This window comes from Harmonia axyridis, chromosome 3 (assembly GCF_914767665.1).
Source record: "Harmonia axyridis chromosome 3, icHarAxyr1.1, whole genome shotgun sequence".
Lineage (NCBI taxonomy): Eukaryota > Metazoa > Arthropoda > Insecta > Coleoptera > Coccinellidae > Harmonia > Harmonia axyridis.
Window position 1 is genome coordinate 20,826,754 of NC_059503.1, and position 20,666 is coordinate 20,847,419.

The 20,666-nt window shown below is 33.4% G+C and overlaps 1 protein-coding gene and 2 non-coding genes across 3 annotated transcripts in view; all 3 read right to left on the reverse strand.

The window, feature by feature from the left end:
• Positions 1-20,666, reverse strand: part of LOC123676152 (cadherin-23) — a 29,660-nt gene that overhangs the window by 4,107 nt on the left and 4,887 nt on the right. The window contains exons 2-14 of the mRNA XM_045611872.1: positions 7,337-7,718; positions 4,331-4,482; positions 3,954-4,263; positions 3,689-3,892; positions 3,365-3,549; positions 3,109-3,306; positions 2,478-2,872; positions 1,856-2,133; positions 1,487-1,800; positions 1,115-1,429; positions 779-1,055; positions 456-724; positions 19-404 (exon numbers count right to left, since the gene is read on the reverse strand). Of these exons, the coding sequence (XP_045467828.1) occupies positions 19-404; positions 456-724; positions 779-1,055; positions 1,115-1,429; positions 1,487-1,800; positions 1,856-2,133; positions 2,478-2,872; positions 3,109-3,306; positions 3,365-3,549; positions 3,689-3,892; positions 3,954-4,263; positions 4,331-4,482; positions 7,337-7,595 (3,542 nt within the window). The 5' untranslated portion in view covers positions 7,596-7,718. The remainder of the gene's footprint in view (positions 1-18; positions 405-455; positions 725-778; positions 1,056-1,114; positions 1,430-1,486; positions 1,801-1,855; positions 2,134-2,477; positions 2,873-3,108; positions 3,307-3,364; positions 3,550-3,688; positions 3,893-3,953; positions 4,264-4,330; positions 4,483-7,336; positions 7,719-20,666) is intronic.
• Trnal-uaa lies at positions 18,594-18,677 on the reverse strand. The gene has a single exon. It is a non-coding gene; the product is annotated as a tRNA-Leu (tRNA).
• Positions 20,073-20,156, reverse strand: Trnal-uaa. The gene has a single exon. It is a non-coding gene; the product is annotated as a tRNA-Leu (tRNA).

Sequence of the window (20,666 nt, forward strand, 5' to 3'; positions counted from 1 at the left end):
TTTCATTTCATTACTTACTTTATATGTTTGAAAGCATTTCTACTTTCACCATTATTAAATCCATATTGATAGTTATCCCAAGCTTCTATGATCAGTAAATAGGAGGCTTTTTCTTCGCGATCCAATTTATCCGAAATTTTCAAAATACCAGTATCAGCGTCTAAAGAAAATTTTCCTTGAGATGACAAACGATCCAATAAATAGGTAATTTTTCCATTTTCTCCAGAATCTGCGTCCTGAGCTTCGATGATTGTTACCTGCGTTCCAACAGGCATATCTTCAGGAAGCATTAACCTCGAAGGTTCAGCCATAAAAATTGGACTGTTATCATTTTCATCCAACACTTGAATGAAGAGTTCTACTCTTGAAGATCGAGGAGGAACTCCTGAATCAATAGCTTTAACCTGAAAAATGTATGTTTCAAATTTCTCAAAGTTCGAATAACGGAAACTTACCGATAGATTCATCCAGTTGTACATCTCATGATCGATTCGATTTGCAACAACAAGATTACCAGTTGATGTGTCCAGAAATACCAGATTCTTATATTCAATTTTACCCTCTAGAGCATAAACGATAGTTTTATTTTTATCTGCATCCTCTGCTAGAACGCTTCCTATTGCAACTCCATTCTTAGAATTTTCTGTGATTGAGAATTTATAGAATGGCTTAACGAACTTTGGGCTGTTATCGTTTATATCTTCCAACTCTACATCGATAAATGCTGGAAAAAAATTGACTCACATTCTATATTACAGAAAAATTTCGTTAATTTTACTTTTGGCTATCTGTGGACCAGTTTCAGAAGCTAGATCCTCAACATTCAAGGCTATGCGGTAAGTTTCAGCAACTTCTCTATCCAATAGTTTGGCTACAGTTAAAATTCCTGTTTTTGCATTGAGATGGAACATTTTTGCGCAGTCAAATTCTGGAGTTCTTAGAAGAAGATTACCTCTCTCGTTTCTTGCTTCGCACTCATTGGGATTGGTTGAGTAAAAAAGTTTAGCTGTGGAATCTAAATCTTTCGCAATAATCTTCGATATGATTGTACCGACCTATTGAAACAAACCATAAATAAATATACACGAGATAAAATGTGTGTTTGAAGACTTACTGGTGTGTTTTCCCTTATAATTATTTTTCCGGTTTCTAAGAACACTGGTTTCTTATTGTTGACGTCAATAACATTTATAATAACAGTGACAGATTTTTCACGTCTATTTTCTCCAGGGGCTCCATCTATAGCAATGACTGTTAGTTTGTATTCCAACGTTCTCGATGATGAGATGTCAGGATCTAAGGATGCTCCTTTCGCTATTGAAATGATACCAGACTCAGCACCAATAACGAATTTATCTGAAGCTCCTCTTTGTATTCTATAAACGATGTGATTGTTGGGATAAGATCCATCACCATCCCAAGCTCTTATCTGAAACACAAGAATATGTTGACTGACTTATACAGTGAACTAGACGTTCATTAATACCTTGAGGAGAGATGTACTCTCTGTTATGTTTTCCAAAATGGTTTTATTGTAAAAATTATATTCGAATATTGGAGTATTATCATTGACATCTTGTACGTAAACGACCAGTGGCACATCTGAGAATAGACTTGGATAACCTAAATCTTTAGCCCTTATTGTTAACAATAACGTTCGTACGTTTTCTTTGGAGCTTCCATCTAAAAGTTCAAAATCTAAGGGATACTTTGGTTCGATGATGCCTGAGTGTGGATTAATAGTGAAGTTTTCGTACAATTCACCGAATAGTGAATATTCGATTTCGCTATTTTTGGTACCTGAAAAAGTAATGATGTAAGTTTATGAACTTCTTCAAGAAGTTGAAAAATTCACCATTCAAGTCAGCATCACGAGCTTCAACTCTTATGGGCACCTCAAAATGAGGCTTATTCTCGAAGAGCCTAGCCTCATATTTGTTATAAATAAACAATGGAGGATTATCATTTACATCCTCAAGGTTAATGACCAACTGTACTGTATTCCTATTTCCTCTACCAAGGTTATCCCTCGCTTCAACTGTTAGATAATGTCTTGAGACTTGCTCCCTATCCCAATTTGGTCCTCCAGCTGTCTTGACAGTAATAACTCCTGATGTGGGATGCAGATTCAACCTGAAGATTTGAAAGATATGAAATAAAATTACCCAAGGCTCTCTCTCATTAATCACATATGCAAATGTACTAAATGTGATATCAAAATTTTAAAGATATCAGAAAAGTGTAGGAACGATATTGAAAGGTAGTTTTCAAGTGTATAATTGAACCTTCAAGGCAATCCCAACGAGTTCATTCAACACATATTATATTTCAAGAGAATTCAGAAATTTGTGTTATAGAAAATATAAAAAGTCAATGCTATAGGTCTAGACGAGAAAAAACAAACCTAAATGACATATTTGTGTTACCTAGCAATCTCTTAGTCTACAGATAATGTTGTTTAGATGAATAATACTTACAAATGCTCAATACTTCCAGCTAGATTAGTATATCTTACTCCTTTAGTCCCGAAGTTACCTGAATCATCATCCAGAGCTTGAACCCAAGCTATTGTTGTTCCAATATCACAATTTTCGGGAACGCTAACATCATAAATACTTCTAATGAATTCTGGGTAATTGTCATTTCTGTCGAGGATATGTACATTCACACTAACTTCTGTAAACTTTGGGTTGGTTTTTACTATTTCTTTCGCAACCAGGGTAAAATTGATTATTTTAAGTTTTTCATAATCCAATGCACTCGAATTCTTCACTTTGATCATGAAAGTGGCTTCATTGACCGCTTTCGTTGGAGAAATCTCGAAAAGGTCACTGGCTCCTTTCACATAAAGTTGGAAGGTTCCATTCAGCCCCTTGATGAAAATAATTCAAGTGAGTAAACACTATCAACAAATATCATATTATCAATAAAAATTTTAATGACCTACTACAATCTATACTGCAATATCCACTACTAGTTCTAAGCTTTCGAGAGTTCTTTAAAATGTTGAAGGACAAAACAAAACAAATATATCATTTGATGTGCCTTCTATAGGCCCTAGACATTTCAGCAAATGGTAATAGAGGATCTGTGGATAAATCATAATACCTGATCGTAGTCGAAAACTTCTGGTATAGCTGATCTAAGAAATGTCAAAGGGGTATTTATAGGGGCGTTTTCAGCAACTTCACAATCATAGTGTCTACTTCTAAATGTAGGGGCTTCATCGTTAACATCTGTTACAATGATGGTCACCTCAGTCGATGACCAAGGAGATGGCACTTCTTGACTTCCCCTTTCTGTAGCCTTGAAAAAGTAGACAAAATGAAAATATAGAATTTATCAAGTGGTTCTTGAAACTTACTATAACCTGGAGTACAAAGGTTCCAGATGTTTCAAACATAGACTCTCTGTCCAAAATGGTTTTTGTTGAAACAACACCAGTGTTTTGGTCAATTGAAAAGAGATCGAGAACTCCAGAGATAATGTTCGAGGAAAGAGAATAGGAAATGGGATTGTTTATTCCACGATCACCATCTATGGCAATTACTGAAACATAAGAATATATTGAAATGTTTATACACCTTTTGTATGAGACTTGCATTTCAGTCTGCATTAGTATCATTTCTTGTCGCAGAACTATTACATTTCATTAGTAATTAACAGAAATGCAGATGCTTATTATTACCTTGTAAGACAGATGTTCCGATTGGAGAATTCTCAGCAACTTTAGCAACAGGGCTAACCCGTACAAATTCTGGTGGTTGATCTTCTACATCCTCAACTTTCACGAGTAAAGCTGCAACACCTGTATTGACTCTTCCTTGCTTAGCACGATCAACGGCTAACACTTTGAGTTGGTGAATATTTTTCTTCTCGTAATCTAAATGTCCTGTAAAATACAAAAATTATATATAATTTTCTCTAGAAATCTGGATGCACCCAGCACATACCTATAAGTTTAACAATAGCTTTTCCTCCTGAAGTAGTTAAACTAAAAAGGTGTCTCTCATCTTGGTCCAGTTCTTGGAGATGGTAAACAACTTGACCATAAGGGCCTTCGTCATCATCTGTTGCTTCAAGTGTAGCGATTACACCAGGCGAAGCGTCTTCCTTAAGATATACAGTAGGTTGGTAACTTTTGAAAATTGGTGTGTTGTCGTTCACATCTTCGACCAGCAGGAGTAAACTCTGGGTTATAAAGTTACCATGGCCTAAACGACCATCGGTTAGTGTTAAAACTAAAGCATATTCGTCCCGCTCCTGTGGAATTAATGAAATAATTTTTCTTAGTAATATAGCAGATAAAGTTCGATTCTAGATTTATTACCTCTCTATCTAATTCTTTTTTGAGGTAGATATTGGCTTCGTTGGGAGATATGTTCTCGACTTTGATGACGTCGCTTCCTGATTGTGTTCGAACGCCAAACTGGAGAGCATCACCGTCAGGATCAAGTCCTTTTAATTTATAGATAACTGAACCTATAAAATACCAATAATAATGAATTATACTCTTAACGGATAGCACAGGAATACAACAATGTACCGGGTTTTTCACCATAATTTGACCCCCCCTTTAACTTTGTTACTGAAAGAAGTACAAAAAAATGTTTTCTACAAAAGTTTCACGAAATCGACTAGTGTTTTTTTAAATGATTTCACAAAATGAAATATATACAGGGTGGGCATGATATTGATTGCAACTTCATTTTTTCAAATGGAACATCCTGTATATTTGACTAGCTTTTTTCCCCCTGATTTCGAATATGTAACATATGTTTGCTCTATCTCTCATATTCTGAGTACCACAGAGATTCAAATTTTAAGAACCAATTAGCATGCTCAGAAATCAGTTTTTAAATGGTAGGCTGCGATAACTCAAAATGCCCTTTTTGAGTTATCTTGATATATGATATACGTTTTTCGATTCGATGATTTGGATGCAACTCCATATTTTCTCTTCTTGTAGCATTCTTATTTTTATTGTTCTTCACATAAAGGGAAAATATTTCAAATTTTTCCGCATCTGTGTAGTGCATATTCGATGAATACTTTCATTCAATGACAAACGTATGTCATATCGTTGACAACGAGATAACCCAAAAAAAGGCATTTTGAATTATCGCAGCCTTCCACTTGAAAACTGATTACTGAGCATGCTAAGTGGTTCTTAAAATTTGAAACTCTGTGGAACTCAGAATAAGAGAGATAGACCAAAAATATGTTATATATTCGAAATCAGGGGAAAAAGAGCTAGTCAAATATAGAAAAATATACAGGGTGTTCCATTTGAAAAAATGAAGTTGCAATCAATATCATGCCCACCCTGTATATATTCATTTTGTGAAATCATTTTAAAAAACACTTGTCGATTTTGTGAAACTTTTGTAGAAAACATTTTGTTGTACTTCTTTCAGTAACAAAGTTAAAGGGGGGGTCAAATTATGGTGAAAAACCCGGTACCTATTAGATAATTAAATAGAATGAAACTTTTATCTTTTCTTTTTGTTAAACTACCGTGTTTCAAATTTGAAAAGAACGATTACCTGTTTTAAGTCAATTTCGTAATCACATTATCAGGAAGGGCAAATTCTGTATGTCACAAGACAAATTGAAAAAAGAAAATCGTTCTTATATCTCGAATATCTTGTGAATAAATCAATCGATATCAGCCAATTAATTATGATCCGTTTTATGAGAAGTGAGATTGAAATTTCAAATATTTTGTACCATAAAAGTGTCTGATTACTTCATTGCATTTTCCTCCTTTTTTCTTGAATGAGCAAATGCTATGGTTAATATTCGTTGTTGCACATCATTGATCAGTCACGATAGATTTTGATGTTACATAAATAACAAAAAGATAACTTTCGTACAATTCGCCAAGCACATCACTCAGCGTCCAACAGTAAATTTCTCCTTTGCGAGAAGAAGGTTTACTCAATAGCTACCTGATTAGTACTTTGTAAATTGATTTATGTTCGGGATAAAACGTACTTTTTCTACAAACAACATTTGACGCTGTTTTTTTGATGACACTTCAAAGGCTTGAAAGGTGTATCAACTTGTAAAAAAATGGTTATAGGAATTAACATTTTACATGTAAATAAAAATGATAAGAATATCTGCGAATGCTCTTGGGATAGACTACATGACAGATTTCATAATTCCTTCCTGTATTATAGGAATAAATCAATTTTTTCTTGAAAATGAGTGAAGCAGTGAAATCAAAACTACTTTCTTAAACGTCAAATTCATTGCCTAAGCATTCTTGTGAAACATGCAAAATAATATAACAACTGCAACATGCATCGACTATCAGAAATTTTCAAGTTCAAATATCTAGAAAACGGTTGCTCATGGTGACTTGTAACTTACTGAATTTAATGTAATTTACTGAAAAATGTGCTAGAAGTACGCTGAAAACAGGTATGTATCTCTTATCTTTATAAAAGAAAAATGTGTTGGTGGCGCTCCCTACGAATGAGAGCAGGTTCGAATTGGACACATCAAAAAACCGGATCTGAATCCTCCAGACTTTTACGTCTGGAGAAACATAGAAGAAAAAGTGTATGCTACTCCAATAGAAGGAAGATTGATGATTTGATTTGGACAATTCAGCAAGTTTGCGATGATATGCGGCAAAATCTCAACCAAAAAAAAAGGGCTGCAATACAATCATTAAGTAGGAGATGTAGAAAATGTATTAAGTTTGGTAGATTATATTCAAATCAACTTCTCTAATCTCATTTTCTTTTTGTGATTATTTGTTTCACTTTTTATTGTTTCATCAAATCAGTAGGTAACAATTTTGAATTTTCACTCTTCACTCAAGACAGAAGACAGGTGCTAAGTTGAAAAAAAATTGGGAAAGCATTTTTATCACAAATTGAAAAGGAATTCTTGATTGCTATTTATTTCCAAAAAAAGCAATGGCTCTACAATTTTAAGAAAGTCTAGTCACTTGTTATCGAGCATGCTATTTAAGACGGCACTGGTAAAAAATAGCATCCATCACGAACATGCTGGAAATTGAGACCTAGAAAACATTATTTGAATCTCAGCCGTTTTGCAAAACTTAATAAATCAATTTTTTTCTAATTCAACTTGAAAATGATGAATTTACCGAATATAGCAAATCAACATTTTTTTGTTGGATATTCTGTCCTTCAAACTTGACTACCCTGCATGTTTTCCACTGAATTTGAGAGAACAGAGATTTTGCTATTACAATGTCAAACATGAATTTTCCAACAATAGGCTAAATCAAATCAATTAATCGTCAATTCAACTCATTTAGGAATAGCAGAAAGAAATATTTCTAAGAATTACTCACCCACAGGCGTTTCTTTGCCCTCTTTCAACCTTAAAACTATTTCAGTCTGTCCATCGATAAGAAACCTAGGTGGTCTATTACACTGAACTGAACTTAAAACACACAAGAACACTAAGAAGAACCAAATACTACAAAAATCTCTCACTTCCGAACATCTCGCACTCTTGAACTTTATTTTCACGAAAAATCCTTTGAATGTCCTCATTTTATTCTTGAAACTGGACTTCATTTCACGTTGATATCTCCATCGGTAATTCATTTTCCGTAACGATCATTTTGTTATTTTCCTCGGAGTACAGTTTCGAAATCATTGCATTCTTCATGGTCGTGGTGCTCCAGTGTGACTGATTGGCGGATTCGCCTCCAATTCGCTCAACTTTCTCTGAAACAATGAAAAATCTTCGTTAGAAAAATGATCGACCACTGAATCGTAGAGAGAGGTAAAGAGGTGCTGCAATTAAACGGACGCCAATGCCCAATTTTCGAGCGTGGAGGTGTAATGATGGGTTTGGGTCGGAAGTTTGTTGAATGCGTGTTCCGGACTGCATTGGAGGAGTCCGAGCATCTTTTTTCAACTCGCAGGAGATTTGGGAATGAGTCAGTAATTTCCCCGATAGATTATAGAGGAGAAATTTAATTACTGATATAACATAGATATTTTTATCATTATTCGAAAGACCTGTTATAACTGAGAAGTAAACTCCAACTAGAACACGACAGAATACAATTGGAGGTCAAAAGAAGATCTTAATTATGATTGTCTTCAATTGTTGGTCCAATCAAAATGAGATTCTTTCAAGAAGGTAGGGTTTTTTCTCATCTCGACTAGAAAAATTAATGGACTCTTATTTTTAGTCATGTAATAAATTATTGAATAATAAAAAAAAATTTTTAGTATTTCTCCAACAATTGTCGTTTATATACAGGGTGAGCCAATAGTGCTCGATCTGTCTAAAACTCTTCAACACTTGGAAATTTTGGGCTAGAAAAATGATTTAAATTTTGAGGGAATCGACAGTACATACTCTACGCATAATCCCTTCATTTTTCCTTATATCTTGTAGCAAATTTACAATTTTGCGGTAAAAGTGACGTCATAAATTTAATTCACATAATGAAATTGCAATGAAATAAACCTTAAATTTCCAATTATTTTGGAAGTCTGCAAACTTCATAAAACTCTTGAATGTTACTCGTATATGGTTCGCAGATTATCAGGAAATCAGCTAGCTCTTTTTTAACTCTTTTATATTGCTGTTCTCATGGAATATCCTTGGTAAGCTTCAATACTTTTTGACACTACAGGCTGGTCCGAAAGTGGTGAAACAAGATACCACGATTTTTCAATGAGAACACCTATTTTTATAAATTTATTTTTTACACATTCTGTTCATCATATAAAAGGTATCGATTGGCTTCTTAGTGCCTTAGGATTTTGAATTATAGTCACAATTGGTTTAGCCTATTCTAACAACACTTTTATTGAGATGATGTTTTCGATTAAATCATTTATGTTTATGTTCAAAAAAGCTGTCTATAGTTTGATGAATATGATCAAAATAATAAGTTAAAATCATAATTTTCCTATTAAATGTAGAAATATCAGTTTCATTATTAGCTGAAGAACTCTCCATATTAAAATTTCATCGAGTTTTGTTCCAATTGAACGCTTTTGGCTCTAATAATAACTGCGAAACAGTAATAACCATTGGTGAATGAACTAGCATTTATCGACATCATAGAGAGATCCCCTTCAAGATGAAAATCGTAGATGATCTGTAAAGATCGATAGCTCTTTAAAAACGCCTCTTTAATTTTTGGGTATTTACTTCGTCATGGTCGATAAAACCTAACTGGTCATCTTATCTGGTTTACTAAGGAAGATAATTGCGCGTACGAATTTATCATGTTGATTTTCCATATTTATTGCTGTGATTCGCGGTCTAGAAAGCAGGGTCATTAAGAATTTGAGTAATTTCCCCAATAACTCACTGCCAATTCATTATAATATTCTTCGATACATTTCAATGAGGAATCTGTTGATTGAAGATTCATTGGGATAATTCAGAGAAATATACTGAGTGACATTAGAATTGATACACCCAGAAGAACTACCAAAACCGTGCTTGTGGTATCAATATATATTTACGTTTTAAATATTTTTTCAAAAACTTTATTTTTTTTTCGACTTGACAGTAATTATCGAAACCAAATAAAAAAATCTTTTTGTGAAAATGATATGATACACCTACGGAAATGTCAGCAGAATCTATAAAGAATTGCCATGATATAGACGTCATGTCAAATATTTATTTATTTATTGTTCATTTAGGTTGCGAACACTACAATGTACCAACAAAGAAACCACAAATTACAGAGTTGCTAAGTCAAATTACCACTTGAAATATGATAAGGGATTTACTTCACAATAAGAGGCAAAGGAATTTTTTAAAATTATCACACTCGTTGGCCAAAATGTCTATACATTCGCTCAAATTGAGAGAGTCAAAGGCGGCTTGTTAACGTATCATCGGAAATGTATAGTCAAGTTATCTTTTATCAAGTTAACCAGGCGCGGATCCAGGCCCCACATTTCGGGGGGGAACTTTTAGATACTCCAAAGCCAAAAGATACTGGAATTTTGGAGAATGGTAAATCGAGTATTTCCCAATAAAAACATCATTTGCAAAATTATTTGAGAACTGTATTCATAGAAAAATATTAATTATTTGAGCCTTAGTATGTCAAATTCTAGGAGGGTCGGCAAAATTCAAGAGGTGCCCGGACCATTTGGGGGGGGGGACGTTCCCCCAGTTCCCCCCCCCCCCTGGATCCGCGCCTGATGTTAACAACTACAAAGTACAAAACTCATTTTACAAAATGTACAATGTGTTCGGGTATGTACGCGTAAAAACTAAATGTTTTCAAAGGTGAACTCTAATAACTTTTCATTAACTGATTATCGATTGAAAACAACTATTTTTCGTGAATAAATATTATTTGATATTATTATTACAATTATTGAATTTGAATGCCATTAATTCATTTGGGAATTGATAACCAATACCTACCTCAATCACGAATCACCTATATCTATATAACCTGTAAAATATATGATTTTCATGAACATGTCATTTTCAAGAAGACATTCACACAGACCTCAATAATGAAATAACTAAATTGAATTATCACGTAATAATACGCAATATAGACAAAGCGCTGATCATTTTCCGTGTAATTTTCATTATATTCATTGTAAAAACTTGAAACACACCAACAATAATAATAGTGACGATTATAATGAAATTAAGGCTGTTACTAGACCGTTAACAGGAAAAATAGGCTCTTAGAGTTATCTTGACTAAATGAAGAGACAAACGTTTTATCAATGACACCTCTACCTTTCCACTATCAGGAATTAATCCAAAGTCTCTGGGGTGCATCGAGACGTTTAGTACTACGGACGTTGACCAGATAAAATGGCCATTGACCACAACAGCTCGAGTTCATTATGCAGGTTTTGCTCTGTATTCTTTTTGCCTGATGAATAATCTTTTGATGTTGGGAAACACGGAAATATCTGTAAATTCGCTTCAGTTCCTACGAAAGATTCGGATTTAAATAAATAATTCAAGAAATTTTCGAGTACGCACTCACAGAAGATCTGGAAACATTGAATTTTACTTGTATCTTAAGGAACAAAAATTCAAAATTATTTAAATTTTAGAATTTGAACAAAATCAACGGTTGAAAAATTGAATACATCAAAATCTCACTCAGTGCCCTCCATCCTCATTTCCGAACAGTTTTTTCACCGAAAAGAACACCGAACAGAAAATTTTCAGCATAATCATGAATAAAGGGTTTGCAATAGAAATGGTATAATTTACCTAATAGCAACATTGTTTATTATTTTTGACATTTTTTATTCATTTCTTATGTCATTTTCGTTCGCTAGGTTATGACATTTAATCGTGGAATAATACAAGCTTCGATAACGTTTATAAATTGTTAACTCAACTGTTATTAAAATCAGTTCTCATTTGAGAATACTGAGAAGTGGGAGAAATTAAAGAAAAATTCGTATTACCGATAAATTTGGATGCGGCAACAAGAATAGGCAAAATACCATAGGAACATACCATAGTATGTCAAAAATTACTCATAGTTATGTCGACAAATTCAAAACGAAATTACTTAATACTCAACTTTACAATGTATCATTCGCGAAATTGCCGAAGCAACAAACATTCGCAAATTTCGCCGCCAAAATTTTCGATTAAATTTAAGCTTAAATTACACAAGCCCCATTTTTTCCAAGTAAATATGAAACTTAGAATGATGTAGCTTGTCGAAAACAGTGGCGTCGCTAGGGGGGGGGCAGGATGTGCCCGGCCCCCCTGAAATTCTGTTGCCCCCCCCTTAAATTTTAAATACTAAGGCTAAAATAATAACGAGATTAGCTGAACTATAATTTCGCTTCACTTTGGCCACCCCACAAAAAATCCGGCTCCCCCTTGGCCACCCCTATGTTTGAAAGCTGGCGTAGCCACTGGTCGCAAAACTTACCTGAAAAAAATTCAATTCCATAGGACGATTAATTTTTACTGGTAATTTTATGAGTCGAGTTGTAAGACTCAGAAATTGAAATGAAGATTTCAAGTTCATTTCGACCAAAAAAATTTTCAGTGTAAGACCGTAAAACAATTCTGACATTATTTTCATTAATAAAAAAAATTCCATGAAACCGATTATGCAAACCTTCTAGGATCAAAGACTAAACTATTTTAAATGTATAAGGTTTCGTTTTGTTGATGAAAAAGTGGTCAATCTATTGATCATGAAATTTTGTGTTTCATCCTATTTTTAAGGAACAAGTAGTTCATTCACATTACTTAGTTCTGTGTACACCTAAGATTAAGTTTCGAAAAAAGTACTACTTCAACTTTACACGTTCTGTTTAGATCCGTAAAGATTAATTCTGGATATCTTCTAAAGAAATTGAGTTTTTGTGATTATATAATAGTCGCATACTGTGCGTGAAATTGTTGCAATTTTCAGATAATCCGCTATATGAAAGTAGTTTATATGCATTATGTGCGTTTTCCATGACAGTGGAGATGCTCAATTTTTTGCCATTCGTCAAACATTCCATGGAAAGTTCGTTCTGCTAAAATGCAGTGAGTTAATATTTGATCTATTTGGCCTAATTGATCCTTATTCAATGGCTAGTAATCTTGAGGAATATTTTTAATTTTGCCAGTGATATCTAGCGTAACAATGATAAACAAAAAATACCCATTAACATAACAGCGCTTTGAAAAAATTAACCAATAAAGCTACAGGACAAAACCAATTTCAAACCTGTGACATCTTTAGGACAGAAAGCAGGTACGAACAATAACTATTGTTGAATATTTTTTACCCCACCTGAAGAAATTAATGACATTTCAACTGAGTAGAAAAAATATAGACTTTCTTTAGGTGTGGAGAAATAGTTAAGCCAACAATTTCCAAGGAATAGGATATCTACATGTATGTATCAAACTTTTTGTTTTTGTCTATAATCAAGTTGGATTTCTCCACAGATTGTTGATGAAATAATTGAAGTGAAAACTAGACACATCGATTAGTAGGTATCTGTAATGCTTATTATTACAATTATAGATCTTGTATACTGACTACATCCTTTTCGCCCACCCATTGATACAAGATTGTTTTAACGGTTTGCTGTATATCGGCGCCAAACACCTGAGGTCATGTTATTCTATGCACGAATGAGCAAATTGATAATCAGAAAACTCCATGAATTCACTTTCCATTTCTACATCAAGCTTCCAGTTCATCTGATGATAAATATTCCACTTAAAAATCGAAATTGGAATCATATGTATATGTATGTATAAGAAACTAACTTGAGGGTTGGTGCTTCATTGATTTGTGGTCATCATTAAAACTCTTATGAATGAATAAATTATATATTTGTTGATTTTGAAGAATTTTTACAAAAATAGTTCTTCTTCTGTTATTTCTACGAATGGAAGTTTATTGAGATAAGTGAATACAAAAATACGACATAATATCGATTATCAGCTTTCACTGAAACGTTGCACAATCCCTCTAGAGCTTTTTTTGGTGGACCACTGGTAGTTCAGAAAAATATAAAAGAAACTTATGTTCAGTATTACACTTTTTGGTTTTTTGTAGTTTTGTTGTATATTCTTTCAATTTCGAGAAAAAATTTCAAACAATTGTCTAGTAATCCTCAGGAAAATCCAAATTATTAGAAGAATACAGTTAGTAAGATGTGATGAATAAATTAAGTTTAAGTTTATATACTCATTTACCCAATCTGTAGCGAAGATTAAAAAAATTTTTTTGAAACAAAGCGTTTGCGAGCCCATATTTATAGGACTTATAGCCTTATAATATTCGTTAGTCCTGATAATATTAATAACGAGCTTTTGCCAACGAGTAATTCAATCGTAATATAATTTGGAATGATTTTCAAAAATCGTACTTTTCAAAAAGTACTAGCTGAAATAGTATTTTATACCTTAGGTATATCAACTGAAATTGGATGCTTTATAGTGAAGTGTTAATGAATAAAAAAAATCTTATTTGGAGTGCAAAACTCAAGTCGAATTTGTTGTTCTATAGTGGTATTCATTGTAAAGATGGCAAATCATACTTGAGATGGACAAAATGAAGGGCTATAAGCAAACTGGATGAATCATAATCTTCAAACTCCACAAGTCAATCAAATGGGCTCTTGAAATGAACAAATATGAATTCCCTGAACTTTTTTGACGGGATGAAAAAAGGCAATATTTTGAATTGCTCAATCGAAAATATATCATATTAATTTACCGAGATTTAGTTCTTCTAGATATTTTGTCTCCAAACATTTTAACAATTCGTTCACAATCAAAATTGAAAAATTCTTCCACAAAAATAAGAGGTTCTTTTCGAATGAACTACTAAATAATAACTCACTAGGAAAGAATGTAGATACATTTTAGTTCCTATGCATTTCCTCTCTTGAATTCTGCATGATTCCTTTTTTGATACCTTTCAATAGTCATTCTTAATATAGTAAGAACACCAAATGACAACAACAATCTTTTTATATAAGAAGAATATTCAGCATATCCGAATTCTTCAGTCTTTAACTCTTCCTCAAGATTCCTACGTCGATCAATAACGACCACAGCTTCCGCCTTTACAGTTGTTATTCCTACCTAGACAAACTAAAAATGAGGTCCGTTATCAAGCCACGATCTACTTTGATAGCGAAGAACTTGAGGCAGCTCGATATACGATTACGGAAACGAATCTCTACACGATTTATTGGAAACCATTCAGATGACATTTATATTGATATGGGAATTTTTCTGATTATTTCCGATCTAGTTATGCTACAAAGCATGGATACCTCGATAAATTTATGGTATGATAATGAGCTTTGTAAAGGATGTATTATTGAGCTTTCCCTGAGATTTTGAAGGTTTGTAGCACAATTGGGATATAATCGTTATCAATACTTATAGAAGTTTTGCGAAAATTTATGGATGGGGCAGCTTCGTAATGTAGGATTCTGAAGTTTTGAGTAGGGTGGACAGCAGGAATCGAAAAGAGTATTTTCCAAAAAGTATACTTTATATATTTGCCCATGAGCAAGTTTCACTATGATTAGCTCCTTTATTTCTCGAAAGTGCTGTTTTCTCGAAGCTACTTTTCAGATGGTGCTTGTTAGGTTTTTTCATCAAATTTCTCATTTTCGATATCTGTTTTGGTCCATTGAATTTTACAGAAAGAGTATGATTGGATGGAATACCTATGTATTGATGGCTCTTTTCATCTTCTTGGTGTTGTGGTTCGTTTTTAAAACTCTTCTGATTCTCCTGATGATTTCAGTCATCTTTCAAGGTCCTATTTCAAGGTATTTGCGAAGTTTGTCTGATTCCATTAGTTCCATCTCTTGTCCATTAGAAGGAGCGATTGGTTCATCTCGAAATGAATTAGGATATTAGACTTTTATTGATTTTATTATTACCCATCTATAAGATCACCTTAGCACAGAGCTACCTCATTCTCAAATCTACATTGGTCACAAGTCTATCTTGCCAACATATTTATCTTGTTCACAGATTTTGATTCATCTTTATTCACAGACATATTGATACAAAGTGAATAATTTTAACCCATCAACATTTTACATGGGGCGTCAAAGTAAAATACAAGTAAAATATGCTAAACATCCCGAAAAATAGAGATCAATAAGTTAAAATATAAATGTACAAAAACATAGTTCAATAAGTTAACATTTAAGTATATCACAAAGATCATATTGAAGGACAAACTATTCAAAATGACTCGACCAAAATTCATCCATAGTGTAGTATGCTTTTTCATATAGTATTTTTTTCATTTCATTTTTCAGCTTTTTTTATTCATAATTTTGAGATATTCAGGAATTTTGTTATAGATTTGTATGGCTTCATGATTTATGCTCAGCTGAGTTGCTAACAGCCTGTGGTATGGAGTTGAAAATTTCTCTGCATTTCTCGTAGTATAATTATTATGGTATTTTCCATTTCGGGTCAATGTGACCTTGTTGTTGTGGATGTATAAAATACAGGTGAATATGTATAGACAGGTAAGTGTAAGTATGCGCTCCTGCTGGAAGTAGGTTCTACAGCTTTCAGCTCTCTTTAGTCCACATATAATTCGAATTGCATTCTTTTGTTTCACAAACATCTGGTTTTTTTTCAGGTTCACTACCACAGAATAGCAGTCCATAACTGATAAGGCTGTGAAAATATTCAAAGTAAGCATGTTTAGCAGCTTGCTTACCTGCTACCTGTCTTGATCTTCTAATTGTGTAAGTAGCTATGGACAACTTCCTTTTAAGAACTTCTGTATGCTGCCAAAACTTCAAGTTTGGTTCCAGATATAAACCCAAGAATTTCAAGGTAGTCCTCTCTGGGTCTGGCATCGAATACAATGCTTTGAGTCTTTTCTTTATTCATTATGAACTTGCTTGCATGGAACCACAACTCAGCTTGTTTTAGGACTCGCTGCGGTTTTTCCTGAAGCTCTTCCTCGGTAGTAGCAACAATGAGGAAAGAACCGTGCTGTGTGAATCTACATTTCGTGGTAAGTCATTAATATAAATATGAAACAGCAACGGCCCCAGAATTGATCCCTGAGGGACACCACTCTCAACACTCCCCCATTCTGAACATTTTCCCTGAACGGAAACCATCTGAAATCTATTACTCAAGTAGTTCTCAATTAGTTTGAGTACCTCTCCTCTGATTCCATATCTATATAGCTTCTGCATTAAAATTTTGTGCTTAAGGGAGTCAAATGCCTTACTTAGGTCACAGGCTATCAGCTTACATTTTCTTCTTGAGTCGAGAGCTTTTCTAATACAGATGATATTGCTGTATCTGTGGATTTATTTTGTTGAAACCTGTGCTGTTCGTCACACACAACATGAAATTTATCAAAAAAATCAAGTAATTCATCTCTGATAGCCAATTCGAACACCTTGGAGAGGCTTGCCTTCCAACGACAATCACAAATGAATGTCAATAAAATAGGTAGTGTCATCAAAGACACTTTTCAATTATATAATTCTCATAAATATTATGGATTTTTTTGCGTTGATATCCCCCTACCTCGACATACAGCAATATTTCACTGATTGATCAATTACATGGTCAAATTTACGTTGTACAGGGTCAATGACAATGACACCGTAAAGTTTTAATTATATCGACTAGTGACGATATGGTCTGCGGTTGCAGGTACGCTTGGGTCAACAGGAAACGGAATCACCATAATGTGAATCAGTATGTTAATGCTATCTGCCTCCGAACTGCAGGAAATGGAGGAAGTACCAGCATGGGGTAGATAACTATAACAAAAACGTCTCAGAGATATGACTCATCAATGAATTGTGGGTGTTTTGAGGAGAAAAATAGCTAAAATATTACCAAACTGTGAAACTGAGACTTCGGACGCAATTCACGATAGATATTCGATAATACATATATTTCATATATCACTTGCCCACAAGATTCACAAATTCATATATTTGTTTTTTCTGCTCAAATTATTTTGGATATCGATATACAGGGTGGCCACTTTTTCAATGGGATTGTATTGGTAACTTTTAAACCATAATAGTTAGAAGGTCGGTCGAATAGAGAAAAAGTTGCATGCATAGAAGCATCATCAAGCATTTCAAACAAATCGAGATTATCAGGGCCGGTTATTGAGATATCATAAGAAAAGTAAATTCCAACATTTTGATTTTTCTTTTTTTCCCTCATTACGATATAATTTTTGCAAGGCTTGGTATTCAAACTTAAAATAATTGTATTCGCGTCTCTTGACTATTTTATTAACAGCAGTTTTTGATAAATTGCATTCACTACAGATCCGACCCAAAGAAAATTGGATAAGGGTAAAATCACCTAGAAATCAACTTTGAAAGACATTGTATGATATATCATTAAATTCAGCGTTAAAGGTTATTTCGAAAAGTGTCATAAAATATACAGGTCCGTATTGAAAAAATTGAGGTTGAGGGTGGCCCAGAGAGCACGAAACGTTGAATACGAAATCTGATTACGTCAAATTGAGAACAATTTACTGTCAAATGAAAAATTCTTGTAACATTTTTTGATAATATTTGAAATGAAGTGGGCAAAAACAAAAATCAAAATGACGGAATTTACTTTTTTTATGATATCTCTTTAACCGGCCCTGATAATCTCAATTTGTTTGAACTGCTTGATAATGCTTCTATGCATGCAACTTTTTCTCCATTTGACCTACCTTCTAACTCTTATGGTTTAAAAGTTACCAATATAATCCCATTGAAAAAGTGTCCACCCTTTATAAAGCTATTTGTTTGGTTATATTGTTGACGTTGATAAAATTCAAAATAAAAAATTTTAGTAAAAGACAATCCCTACAGATCAAATACCCAATACATAAAAATATATAAGCGATAACACATTCCGAATTCGAACCAAGGAAGGTAACATTGATTAGGTAGGAAAGACTGTTTCTGCAAAGTTCCGGAAATAATAGTATATTAAGTGTAAATTCCAGAAAAAAAAGACATTGGTATACACGGGACTTGCATGCGTTCTACTAAAAGTGTTAGTGGTCAAAATGTTTATTTCTGAATTAATTGTAATATCCAAAATGTGTCGACCGAAGTCTAAAAAAAACGATGTGTCAGGTGTGGGGTTCGAACCCACGCTCCCAATCGGGAACCAGAGCTTAAATCTGGCGCCTTAGACCGCTCGGCCAACCTGACGTTACGGGATAGTTGGGTATTAGTGCTTATAACGCAATGTAATGCCATAAAGTTTTTTCACAAGACTTCTGTTTTCTTTAATGATCAATAGGTATTCCCGGTTTATGTCTGTTGATCAATTTCACTTATATTTAAAATGCCACTCATAATTTTTACTAGATGAAATAATATGTTCTTACATATAAAAAAGTCACTATGCATCAGATGTGTTGAAAACGATTATTACATTACATAGGACCTAACTTATTTTCTGCTGCCTCTACCTAAATCTCTTACCGAATCTGATATTTTATTTGAGCATATGAATAGTACTGCCGTACCTAGACTGGACCTTGACTTATATTTTTATCATAACAGAATAATTATTAGAGTAAAATTTTTGTGAAAGAAATATATGGATTCAAAATCAATAATTTTAATATTCTACGGCCTTGATATTCCTTTGAAAATATCAAGCCAATTATTATAAGTGATTTATTGATTTTATTCGATTTATTCTCATCTGAAGTGATTTTCCATTTTGTTTTTTAGTTACTAGTGGGTTTTGCATCCACTCAAACATATAAATACCTAACATATTCGTTACTCGTATAGTCAGCAGATAACACTACCTATTCAATTATATAAATACCTATGATCATCCTTCACGTTTATTTTATATTTTCACTTTCACACGTTAAGTATTTTGCAGGCTAGATGAAGAAAGTAACGATTCATCTAATTCACCTACTTAATTTCAATGATTGATGGTAATAAAATTGTGTGAATATGCTAAAATACATTATTGTACGCTTGATTACATATTTACTTTCAGATCATTGCTAAGCATCGGAAAAAGTTTGAGATAAGTTGGAAAAATTTCACCATAATTAGATATCTTGTTTAAAATAAAAATAATAACTCTTCATTGGTGTTTCTCCGAATTTTCAGATTCGACAGTCCTACCTAAGTGATGATGGTTTCTAATTGATGATTGATTAACGAAAGTGAAATCTGGGAATTACCTACCTAAGTTTATCGGTAGATATTGATGTTCGATCTCATATTTTCGCATATACTAATTAAGAAAAAATTAACATAAATTTTACCTAAGATTTACAGAATAATTATTATCAATAGGATAGTTTTCAGTATGATATCTAAAATATACAGCATTATGTCCGAAAATTTTCGAAATACCTAAATTGCTTTTGTTAATAGTAAAAATCCAGAAGGAAAATCTAGAAACATATCATTAGATGTGTTATTGGGAAAAAGACCGAATTTTTTGTGCAATTATTTCAATTCTGCAATAGGTCGTTGGTTCAGGAAATAGTTGGCCATGAATTCCATTTAGAGGCCTTTATGATCAATAATTAACCCATAATTTCGAATAGGTGCGCAGAAAAAAATTTGTGTCAGGTGTGGGGTTCGAACCGACGCTCCCAATCGGGAACCAGAGCTTAAATCTGGCGCCTTAGACCGCTCGGCCAACCTGACTTGGTGGATATTTGGCTGCTTATCGGAGGTCATTTCAAGGTAATAGATTCACCATTTATGGTGGTAATCGTAAGGTAAGCATTTTATTCGTTATTCCATTTTCACGAAATTATTTGAGGAAACTTTATGGTCCATTTTATGGAAGGTTATCATATGAAGAGTTGAATAGAATCTTTCAAACAAGTAGGTATCTACCTACCTGTAGGTAAGTTAAATATCAGAAAACACATAAAATGTTATTTAAATTAATCTCTTACACTTATTTACAACTTTAGTACTGATAACCAGGAACAGTTGAAAAACGTGCAGGGCATCAAAATGTCTGTTGAATTTTGTGATAGACAATTACTATTGTTGTCCACCAAGCGCGCAAATAAAATTATTTTTGAATGCAAAGGGTGGAGGGAGTGATATTTGATCAGTTTATTATAACCATTTAAAAGATAGATTTGAATAGGACATATCCAACTTTTCAAACGTTGATTTCGAATTCCTGAACCCATTGATGTT